Raw genomic sequence first — 11920 nt, 5'->3', positions numbered from 1 at the left:
AAGTGTGTGCCCTGGAACGTAGAGTGGTTTGGCAGCTGCTCAGGAGGGTGGAGACCCTGGACCCTGAAAAACGTGGAAAGGTATACAGGAGGGGAAAACCCTACTAGTAAGATAGATAGGAGCCAAGGTCTGAAATCCATTCTTGTGTGAGCAAGGAGAGCAGGATCCGGGTTGGAGCGTGGTGAAGACAGACTGCAGAGGGAGATGCGGGCGGGTTGCGCAGGTTCTCCCGTTCCGGAAGAGCCTGCTAGAGGTGCAGCACTGGGCCAGGGAAGGAAGGGTGGGTTAAAGAACCACATGGAAGTCGTACCCAGACGTAGACAACGACAGAATTCAACAGCTGCAGCAGGTGAAAGAGGCCAAGAGGCCTCTTTCGGAAAGAGGCCGATACTCTTTCAGCTTGGGGCTACTACGAACTAGCGGATACTACGAACTGGCTACTCCAGGGGGTGGAGCCGGACACGCCCCTCGGGGGCGTTCACACACCCAATCAGCGACGAGCCGCCCCGCCCCACGGGGCACGCCCCCTGCTCCTTTCCTACACCCTCGGAATCCCCGGTCTCCCACAGGCGCCTGCGCAGCCGTCAGGCCCCGCCCCTTCACCCTCCAGCCCCGGTCTCCAGCAGCCAAGATGGCGGCTCCCTGTGTGTTCAACGGCGCAGCGGTTTCCTACCGGCTCTTTCTCGGAGGTAGGGTTAGCCTTGCCCTCAGACAGGGCGTCTGGAAAGCCGCAGCTGCTGAGTTGCAGGTAGGTACCGGAGAGAAGTGGAGAAGTGGAAATACTGGTCCGTTGTAGCGCGAGGATGTGGAGCCGGCGCCGCTACCTTCCCCTGGCGTCTCGCGTGCCTGCCGACGGGGATCCTAGGGTCTTGGGTATTTAGTAGAGTTGTGCGGTTGAGAGAGGAATGGGTATTGGCTCGCAGCGGCCACTTGGGGTTGTGTCTGGTTTTCGCGGGGTGTGCAGTGAGGAAGTTACCTGCAGACGGAACTAGAGCGACCCCCTTTCTTGAGTTGGCTGCCAGGCAAAGGGGAGTCTGTGTCTAGGTGCGGAGTAGGGTCCGGTCCCTCCCGCCTTCCCCGCGGTCCAGTGGGAAGGAGGGCCGCGCCAGAGGCGGTGAATGAGAACTGGACTCCTGCAGTGAGTGGTCTGGAAGACTTCACAGTGGATAGGATTGATAGCGACTTTAAAAGTGCCTTGCATCTGTGCAGTTTCTGTTTTCTTAATTTTCCCGACACCTTGTCTCTGGAGAGGTGGAGCCCAGAACTTGAACGTTTCCGCTCATCCTGGGGGCGGTGAAAAGCCAAGATTCTAGCTTCACAGCTGGTTGAGTGATGATGCCATTTACTGACATGGGATCCCAACAGGAGGGACAAGATTTGAGAGGGTAGAAAACGAGTTCAGTTTTGGATAGAACTATATTTATTATACAATTATAATTGGGATGTCCAAGTGGAGATTTCCACTAGGCTCAAAGATTGGCAAGCTTGTAGGTCAAGAAGAGTACTGATTTACAATCCTCTGTTACCTGGTAGATGGTAATTGAGGCCTTAAGAGTGAATTCAAACACCTAGTAAAGGTGTACTGAATTGGAATAAGTAGAGGTACAGGACCCTGAAGGACAACAGTCAAGGAAGAAGAGCCTTCCAGAGATTGAGAATGAGCTGCCAGAGAAGTAGGGGGGAAACCAGACAGTGTGGTGTCATGGAAAACAGGTGAATGAAGTAGGGAAAGTGATAAAGAAGTACCAAGTATTGTGAAGAAGTCAAGTATTATGATTTAGAAACTATTGAAAGGGGTGCCTGGGTGGCTCGGTTGGTTGAGCCTCGCACTTCAGCTCAAGTCATGATCTTCCAGTTCCTGAGTTCGAGCCCCACGTTGGGCTTGCTTCTGTCAGCGCGGAGCCTGCCTTGGATCCTCTGTCCTCCTCTCTCTGCCCCTGCCCTGCTCGCTCGCTCTCTCTCTCTCTCTCTCTCTCTCTCTCAAAAATAAACAAACGTGGAAAAAAAAAAAACTTGAAAAAAAGAATAGTCTATTTTAACGTAAATCAACCAGTCCACCTATTCATTTGTCCATCATTTGTTTTTTAATACTTTCTCGGTGAAAAATATGTTGGAAGTTTTTATTTTTTTCCTGCATCTTATTTGAATATATTTTTCCTGTGTATGCATAGTCATCTATAAAAGGGACTGTTGCATATATAATGTTTTTTTGCTGACACTTAATATGTGTCTGGGGGAGAATGCTAACTTTCTCTCCCTCAAACTCTGGAACATGCGTATCCTCCTGTGTCTTTCTCTATGTTCTTTTTATTGCATGCAAACATCCATGCACGTGCATGCTTTCCAAAGAAGTAGATTCCATTCTACATTTTGCTTCTCCAACTTACATATATAGTAGAAATTCCTTCAGGTCACCTGTTATGTATCTAACTTCTATATAATATTTTATTATGAATGTGTCAGTTAATATTTGATGGCCATTTATTTTGTTCCCATTTTCTTCCCACGAATAAAGAGTTCAGTAAACATCGTGGCATAATTCTTGGTACTGTTGCTTTTAATTGTGTAGTAGAGAGTTCCAGTTGTGAGATGCTTGTTACAAAGTATGTGTTATACATCTTAAATTTTAATAGGTATTTCCATATAGCTTTCCAGGAAGGCTGTAGCAATCCACGCTCTATCTTTCATGTATGAGAGTGCCCCCTTTTCTACTGGCATCAGGTATGTTTTCCATTAAGATGAGTGAAAAATTTAATTTTCATCTCCCTGACCACTCTTCAAGGGTTTTTCCCCCCATATGGCAAATGTTTACTGAGCACTTTACTTGAGCCAGGCACTGTGAAGTAAACAAATCATTATCAAATAATTACCCAGACAGTATTGACCCATAGCACTCTCCAGGGATGATCCTGAGACTGCCAAATCCCCAAATTCGTGAATAGTATCACAGCTCATGTTTTACCACGTGAAGTAGGACTCAGACATAACTGAAAGACTTAACTGACCCCAGTCAGACCCTTACTGTTACCATATATATGGTTAAAGACATTTATGAAGCTTTTTTCTGGCACAGAACTTGTCTGTCTTTTTTTTTTTTTTTTTTAATTTTTTTTTTTTCAACGTTTATTTATTTTGGGGGCAGAGAGACAGAGCATGAACGGGGGAGGGGCAGAGAGAGAGGGAGACACAGACTTGGAAACAGGCTCCAGGCTCTGAGCCATCAGCCCAGAGCCTGACGCGGGGCTCGAACTCATAGACCGCGAGATCGTGACCTGGCCGAAGTCAGACGCCCAACCGACTGCGCCACCCAGGCGCCCCAGAACTTGTCTGTCTTAATTAAATATTAATGTTTCTTCACTTCTGTCTCCAACATTAATAGTTGTATTTCTCTTAGGGGCCATGTTTCATAAAACGATAGAAAAATAATAAATACATCTCGTACAGGGTATTTTTGCAGTTTTTTTATATCTAAAAGTGTGACGAGGTGGTGATATAAATAGCTATTACTGTGGGTCACAGTCAGAAAAGTTTGAGGAGCACTGATGCCACAAGGAAAAAGAAACAAGTTTTGTTAAACTAGGATTCCTGTGGGCTCAATTGGGACCCTCACCAGCAGACTTCCTCTTGCATACCACTCTTGTGGTATACGCATTTCATATTAATTTCTCTACAACTGTAAATTTGGGGTGGAAGAAGGAGTCTTACGTGTGAATGGCAAAACTTCAGATTATGAACCCCCGAATATCAGGGACTTACATACAGTGTACTGAGATTTGCAGAGGTAAATACAGAAGAGCCCAGATGTGCAGTGCCTAATGCAAATGAGTTGTAACACGTAGAGTGGTGCGGTGGGCAGTTTCTCAAAGGAGATGATAGAGTCTTCAGGAGCAGTGAGGAATTACATGATAAAAGAGAGGTATTCTGTTCTAGGAAGATGAAATAGGTTACAGAAGGGGCCAGATGTGTACAGAGTGGGTGGACTCTTGCCAACAACAAATAATTGGTTCTAGCAGTTACAATTGGTGTAGTTACAAGAATGGTGAGAGACGGGAAAGTTTGGCAGGGCCCAGGTTATGGTCGGTTTTGCTGTACTAAGGTACTTGAATTTTTCTTTTTTTCTTTTTTTTTTTTTTTATCTTTCGCTAATGAGAGTAGCACCGGCATTATTATAAGCAGGTGACAGTCATGGTGTCCTGCAAAGGTTACCCGTGAATTCTTAAACCCTCTATCAGTATAAGACAAGAATACTGATTTAGTTTCCCGAAGTATTATTTATTTGTGACTTTCATAATAAGTAAACCAGTAGGCCAATTTCTATTTTTTATTTTACTTATGATTTATTTTTGAGAGAGAGCAAGAGCAAGCACGAGCTGGCGAGGGGCAGAGGGAGAGAGAGAGCCCAAGCAGGCTCCGTGGCCGGCGCGGAGCCCCAGCGCAGGGCTCAATCTCGCTACTGTGAGATCACGATCTGAGCCAAAATCAAGAGTCGGATGCTTAACCAATTGAGCCACCCAGTTTCTATTTTGAAAGCTGGTATTGCCAAATGTCAAGGAGATGCCCTCTTTATTTTCTACTAAACGCTTAGTGCTTACACTTTCTGTTTTTATTGAGCCAATATACTTCCCTTGTGGGATTGGACTATCTGCCGAAGAATGACAGACACAATCAGTGGCAGTTTGGGAGCTTGGCCCTTGTAGATTTTGGTTTTATTGGAAAAACGTTGTTGTCCTTGTCTTAAGTATCTGTTCTTATCCTGTATTTATCACAGCATCCAGTTGGTTTACGGTAGGGTCTTAATAAACTTTATTGATAAATTGCTTAAAAACTCTTCGACAAACATATTTAAAAATCGACTTGCATTTGTATCAAATGCTGTATGCAGTTCTGTAAATTAGTTATGTTTTTCCCCAGGTAACTTTGAATTTTTTGAAAATCCCATTTTGTTAGCAATGGAGATAAAAACCCCTTGGTGGGATTAGTTGTTTCTTTTGAGATCTCACCCTGTCCTTTAAAGGATAGATTTAGTGTGTTCCTCATTACTCCATTATGAAAAATATTGACATTAAAAGTAAAATATTGACATTAAAAGTAGCATTTTCCTCATGTAGTAGTTTCTTACTTAAAGAGAGGCTGATAATAGATGCTACCATCATTCCCACCTATTTTGTCCTTATAAAGCAAATAAGTAAGTTTCCTTGTACTGTGCTTCATTGTTGTAATTAGGATGATGAATCAATTATTTATTGCCATGTAACAAGTTACCCCCAAACTTAGCAGCTTAAAACAACAGACATTTGTTACGTCGTCGTTTCTGGGGGTCAGGATTCCACACACAGCTTAACTGGGTTTTGTGCTCACAGTCTCCCATAACGCAGCAGTCTAGGTGTTGGCTGTGGCTTTAGTCCTCTCCAGGCTGGAGGGTGGAAATCTACCTTCCAGCTCACTCTTTGTAGGTGTTAGCAGGATTTATATCTTGGCAGGCTGTTGGGCTGGCTGTTGGTTGGAGGCCACCCTCAGTTCTTGCCACGTGGGCCTCTGTAGGGCAGCTCACCACATCTGGCTTCCATCAGTTAATCAACAGAGGGGGGGAAAGAGGGAAGACCATCTTTTTGTAACCTAATCTTAGAGGTGACGTTCTATTACTTTAGTAGTGTTCTACCCGTCAGAAGCAAGTTACTCAAGCGAGCATTCGAGGGGATTGACCAGGATGAATATCAACCAGTAGACTCACTGGAAGCCATCTTGGAAGCTGCCTACAACTGTGAAAGACCCACATTTACTTCTTTTTTATTATCTCAATGTCTCGTGTGTTTAGGTCTTTCCCTTACAGTTGGTTTTTTTAAACCTCTTGAGAAAAATAGCATAACCTTTGTATTCCTACTCTGATGCTTCCTGCAGTGCCCACAGACACCTCCTAGATGCTCATGGATCATTTCTTGAATTAAACGTGAGAAGCTCTAGGGGCACCTGGGTGACTCAGTTGGTTAAGCATCTGACTTCAGCTCAGGTCATGATCTCACGGTTTGTGGGTTCGAGCCCAGAGTGGGGCTCTGTGCTGACAGCTTGGAGCCTGGAGCCTGCTTCGGATTCTGTGTCTCCCTCGCTCTCTGCCCCTCCCCCACTCATATTCTGTCTCTCTCTCTCTCTCAAAAGTAAATAAACATTTTTTCAAAATTTAAACATGTGAGGAGTTCTTACATGTAGGGATATGTGCATGTGTACATGTGTGTATGCACATTTGTATATGTGTGAACACCTGCCACATTCTTTTTTGCCAGATAGATAGTAGCTTAAATAAGAAAGCTGCATTTTTACCTTGTTTCATGTTTGCTTTTCTCAGTATGGCAACGTTCTCATTTTAATACCACTCAATTCTGCTTGACAGTTATTTCTGTTAAAATTCAGTGTATAGCCTGGCCCATAGTAGTTCCTTAAATTTCTTCAATGAACTTGTAAAATAGTTTACTTTTTAGAATTTTACTATAAAAATTAAAGCACATTCAAGCATTTGCAAAATAAAATACTGTAAGGAACCCATGTATATGTCTGTTAATCAGCTTCAACAATTATTAATGTTTTACCAATCCTGTTTATCTTCCTACCTTTTTTTTTTCCTGTAGGTTTTTGTGTAAATCTCAGGCTTTTTGTTATATTACTTATATATATACTTGATTTTTTTTTAACAGGTAGATTTTTTTTTTAAAGAGCATAGCTTCCTTGGGGCACCTGGGTGGCTCAGTCGGTTAAGTGCCCGACTTCGATTCAGGTCATGATCTCGTGGTTCATGGGTTCGAGCCCTGCATCGGGCTCTGTGTTGACAGCTCAGAGCCTGGAGCCTGCTTTGGATTCTGTCTCCCTCTCTTTCTGCCTCTCCCCTGCTTGCGTTCTCTCTCTATCTCTCTCAAAAATAAACATTAAAAAAGTTTCTTAAATAAATAAAAGAACATAGCTTCCATGCCACTATGCACATATCTAACAGAAAGAACAATAATTTTTTAATATCATCTATTACCTATTCCGTGTTCAAATTTCCTTGGTTGGTCCAACAATAATCTTTTTTTTTTTTTTAAGGCGTATTGCCCTCCTAATTGTATGTGTCTAAGCCCATCCCTCTGTGTCCATTAGTGCAAGCTGGCTAATTGAACTGCCCTCCCTGGCAACTGCACGGGCGTCCCAGGAAGAAGGTTGCCTTTTTTTTTTATTTTTTTATTTTTATTTTTTATTTATTTTTATTTTTTTATTTTTGGGACAGAGAGAGACAGAGCATGAACGGGGGAGTGTCAGAGAGAGAGGGAGACAACAGAATCGGAAACAGGCTCCAGGCTCTGAGCCATCAGCCCAGAGCCCGACGTGGGGCTCGAACTCATGGACCGCGAGATGGTGACCTGGCTGAAGTCGGACGCTCAACCAACTGCGCCACCCAGGCGCCCCAACAATAATCTTTTATAGTTGGTTTGTTTAAATCATGATTCCAACAAATTGCATATATTTTATTTGGTGAATATGTTAAGGCTCTAAATCTATAAGTTTGTGGAGTGAATATAAATGGTGAATTTTGCTCGAGTAGTGTAGGACATTTCCTTGTTTGTCTAACCTGGTGTCCATTTCCCCTTCATCAGGGCACTCCTATTTTCTCAGGAGTAATGAGTTCTTCCCCACTAGATACAGCCTGGAAGAACTATCATCTGGGGCATCTGACCCAAGGTAGCCCCATTAGATAGTCCCTCCCTTGAGATCTTGAGCAGAGAGAGAAGGACCGTTGGAATAGCATTTTATCTTAATGGCCAAGACTTCATTGAGTGTGCTGTGGATCATTGGCGTTCCTGCTTTTTAGCTGCCTGCTTCAACTATAGTCCTGCTAGTCTATAGCAGGACTATATTTTCTTTTGCTTGCATCCAGAGACCTCTACTTGATGAAAATAAAAACTCATTCAGAAAGGTTACTATCATTTCTCTCTTGGTGTCCTTATATTGTTTCTTTCCACCTTTTCTCTAATCTGACTTCAGTCTTTACCTTTTATTCCTCGAAGTATTTCTTTTTTTGCCTTTTCTGTTCAGATTAGCGGTGCATTCTTCTTTGTTCCATTTTTATCCAATTGAACGAAAAGGAAACTCCTCAATACTCTTGTAGTATCATTAGAGTAGTGTGTGGCACTGGCATTTGGCCAAATTTGGGACATCACTGCTCTGTCAGGATGTGTCTGCTTCTTTGGCAAACCTGCTTGATTGAAATTATAGTTGTCTGACCCACTGATTATCTTAAAAAAGAAACAAATCTGTCAACTTGTATCTATACCATTCCGTAAAAACAGAGTGTGAGGAAAATTCTCTGCCACAGCTTTTCAGTCAGAAATAGAACCTATAGAATATTTGGTTGGGGCTTTGTACTTACCAGTAGCAAAAAGCACATTCTCTCCAGGAATTCTGACTGCTCATAGCTAAAGATCTAGTCGATTCAGATTCAGCCTCATCTGACTTAGTGGATTGTACTAATGAATAATGGTCTCTTTTGAATGTAAATACTTTTGTGTGAGTCATTGCTAGAATAGCTTAGAACATTTATAAATATATTCAGTACTCTGATACTGATGCTGTAATGGCTTTGTAACTTTAATAAATATGAATTTCCAGAATGTCATATTCTTAGGCAGTACACTTGTCTTTGAAAAGATCCTAAAGAGATTTTTATGAAAAATAACAAAGTAGGGACTTTTTTAAAAAGTTCTTTCTAAATGAACAACAATAAATTTTTTTTGACAGTCTTTTAAGACTCATGTTAAAACTAAGAAAGCTGCCAGCTGTCACAAACTTGAAGAATATAGACAGACACAAGATCAAGTGAAGATCAAGTGAAAAAATGAGTCTTCCAGCCAATAATCAACTCTTTTGCTTGAGGTGATACTAAAATGTTGTCAGAACAAAATAAGAAAAGGAACCGAATCGGAGAGAGAGATGAAGAAAACAAAGAATATTTACTCAGCAACATGGAAGAATTTTTTTGCTATAACTCCTTCACACTGTCAAGGACATTTTGAAAATGTTGGGTGAGGGAGAGCTGTATGAAACAGGGGATAAGACAAGAATATACAATTAAATAGTTAAGGAAAGATTTTTGAAGATAGATCAGTGATTTAAGAAGCTAAAAATTCAGAGTGGCTGCACAGTTGACACTGTAACACAACACACACACACACACACACACACACACACACACACGTCTCCAAGGAATAAAGGTTTAAAAATCATACAGAATGCGGAGCAAAAAGTAAGAAAGAAGTGAAGCTGACACGGTTGGAGGACGGAAAAACAGAATTTTTATGGTCGAAAAAGAAAAGATAAATAGGTGAGAATTGAATGAGTATCACTTTCTGAAGTTGATAGAAGAAATATATTTAAACATTTTATTCAGAGACATAGGTAATCACTACTGAAATAAAGGCAGGCTCTATAATATCCAAATTGCCAGATCAAAAAACAGATATAAAAATCTACAGACCATCTAGTAAAAGAAAGAAAACAGGAATAAAGCATAACAAACAATAAAGATAAAATCAGATGAAAAATGAGACAGAATATTTATGAAATCCATTTAAATGTATTAAAAACTCAGATTGGGTCAAAAAAACTAAAATTATTCAAAATTTAAATGAAAAGTACTGGCAGTGACATTCCAGGGAAATACAAATTGAACTTTGAAAAGGTTGCAATATTATGATCTAGTAGAATTAAATTAAAAATAAAAGTATTGCCTGGGAATGGAACACTTTATAATGCTGAAGGGTACAGTCTGCCCTAAGATGGAACTCTCCTGAGCTAAGTAGTGCATTGAATATTCCACTGAAACATACAAAGGAAATCTATAGGAAACAAAAAGGTAATTGACAAAGAAAATATTGTAGCTGTTGTATAGATGTAGATTCATAACTGTTTCTTTGGTAGTATATTCCTGGCACACCTCCAGTATAAAGGGGTACTTAAATTTCTTTTTCTAATTTTCTTCCTTTAATTGTCCTTCCTCCTTTATAACTGCTGTATTGTTGCTCTTTGAATATGAGGTATTCAGTCCGTCAAGCCTGTCACTCCTTACTCTGCAGACCCATCTCGCGTCCCGTTTTATAAAAATAATGGCCGTAAGGCATAAGTAATCTTACCTTTCTGCCTGCCTTCTCTCACATACTGTGTTGTTTCTTTGCATAGTAGAATAGATGTTTCTTATTCTAACACTAATGCCTGCATTTCCCCTACATTGATGGTGTCACATCATGTCCCATGCTGATTATTAACAGACGGCATCTCTAGCTCAGATCTTTCCTGTGCACACACCCACAGAGCCATCTGCCTCGCGGACACCTATCTCTCTGGAGATGCCCATCAAGCATCTCAAACCTGTCATGCCCCAAATTGAACTCATCATTTTCCTCCCTAATCTTACTCTTCCTGTAGAACTCATTACTTCAGTGAATGAGTCTCCTAGTGAATCCGGGAGACTTCCATTTCTCATACAGGCTGTGGTTGGTGATTGGTGGGAAGTGTAGTGGGTTCACCTGTATTACACATGGGTTGTTTTAGCTACGGACAGAAACATTTTGTCATATGACTTCCAAAACCCGCAGCATAATCATCCTTTTGGCAGTGGAGTATTTGGGAGAATCTCCTCTCCTGAGTGACTGCTACCTTCTCCTCCAAATCCATGCCTTTGCCATGATTCTTGGGATAGACAGGCATTTTCTCTTCACTTTGAATATAGGAAGCAACATCTTCCAGTGTTCAAAGAAGACATGGAATCAGAAAAAAAAAAAAAAAAACAGAAGCAAAACAGAAGCAAAACCCTGGAAAAAGTAAAAATAACAAGATGGTAAACTCCTGAGACAGGGATTTGGTCCTGGTGGCACTTGGCTGTGGGGAGAGGTGGCAGGGTGTACAAAGGGGCAGGCTAACTGTACTTAAGAAGTTTGGGTCATGTCTTTATTTGTTGGTAGTGATACTTTCTTTATAAAGCATCTCAGGATTCCTGACTAATAAAGAGAGAAAGTCCTTTGTGCTCCCCTAAGGAAAAATAAACTCTAAAATTTCATGGAATTTTAAATTGCCCTATCTTACTCATTAAAGAGTGACAAGAAACCATTTTATCACTATTTTGATTTGTTAGTTTAAAAACATAATTTTTACTCTTAATAGGGTACGGTGATATTTGTCCTGTAGTTTTTCTTCTACTTTTTATTATAACTATAGTGACAAGTGATTATAGTTATTTGAATCTCTGCTTCTCAGAGGGCTGGGGAATGGATGAGAGAGGGATGGTGGTGGTGTGGTGGTATTGTGCAAGAGAGATTTTTATGTTGATGAAAAGGGAAGTGAATGAGTTACTAAGAATTGTAGTTCTTAAGATCTGAATTGCTTAAGAGTGTTTGAAAACTGTTGAGGCTGGGATGAAGGTTGAAAACCACAGGTTAAGGTTTTGAGAAAAGCCAGGAGCAGAAGTATCTGTGCTAGTTACATCCAGCTGCTGAATGTACCTGAGCGGTCATTTGAAAACAGTTTTCTGGTTCTTTAGCACCCATATTGGAAGTGAACTATTAATGCCTTGGGGGAGGCGGGGGGGGGGATTCCTAGTGCCACAGCATGAAATGATTCACAGCAGCAAGTGTGATACCATTACCGATACTTTAAAAGGAGGGGAAAGCCCTTATTTCTACAGTTAGCATGTGGAACCAAATTAATGATAAATCTTGGTGTTTAGTGAAGCAGTCTCTTCACTGAATCAGCCTAAAATAAGGACCGCAGAAGAGTCTCCAGCTAAGCTAAACTGTTTTAAGGCATTGAAAGATGGGCTATATTTGTACCCTTGAACCAGGTGACTAGTCTAAGTGTGCTAATTCCCAAGTGCATGTCCCTTCCCTCCCATGTCTTCTGTTTGCTA

At 41.4% G+C, this 11920-nt stretch overlaps 1 protein-coding gene across 1 annotated transcript in view; it reads left to right on the top strand.

Annotated features, from left to right (window-relative positions):
- The first annotated feature begins 592 nt into the window (after positions 1-592).
- Positions 593-11920, top strand: part of MRPS9 (mitochondrial ribosomal protein S9) — a 65872-nt gene continuing 54544 nt past the window's right edge. Inside the window, exon 1 of the mRNA XM_047852910.1 lies at positions 593-748. Within this exon, the coding sequence (XP_047708866.1) occupies positions 632-748 (117 nt within the window). The 5' untranslated portion in view covers positions 593-631. The remainder of the gene's footprint in view (positions 749-11920) is intronic.

Source organism: Prionailurus viverrinus, chromosome A3 (genome assembly GCF_022837055.1).
Source record: "Prionailurus viverrinus isolate Anna chromosome A3, UM_Priviv_1.0, whole genome shotgun sequence".
Lineage (NCBI taxonomy): Eukaryota > Metazoa > Chordata > Mammalia > Carnivora > Felidae > Prionailurus > Prionailurus viverrinus.
Note: the sequence above shows the minus strand (reverse complement) of the source record. Positions and strands in the feature narration are given on the sequence as shown.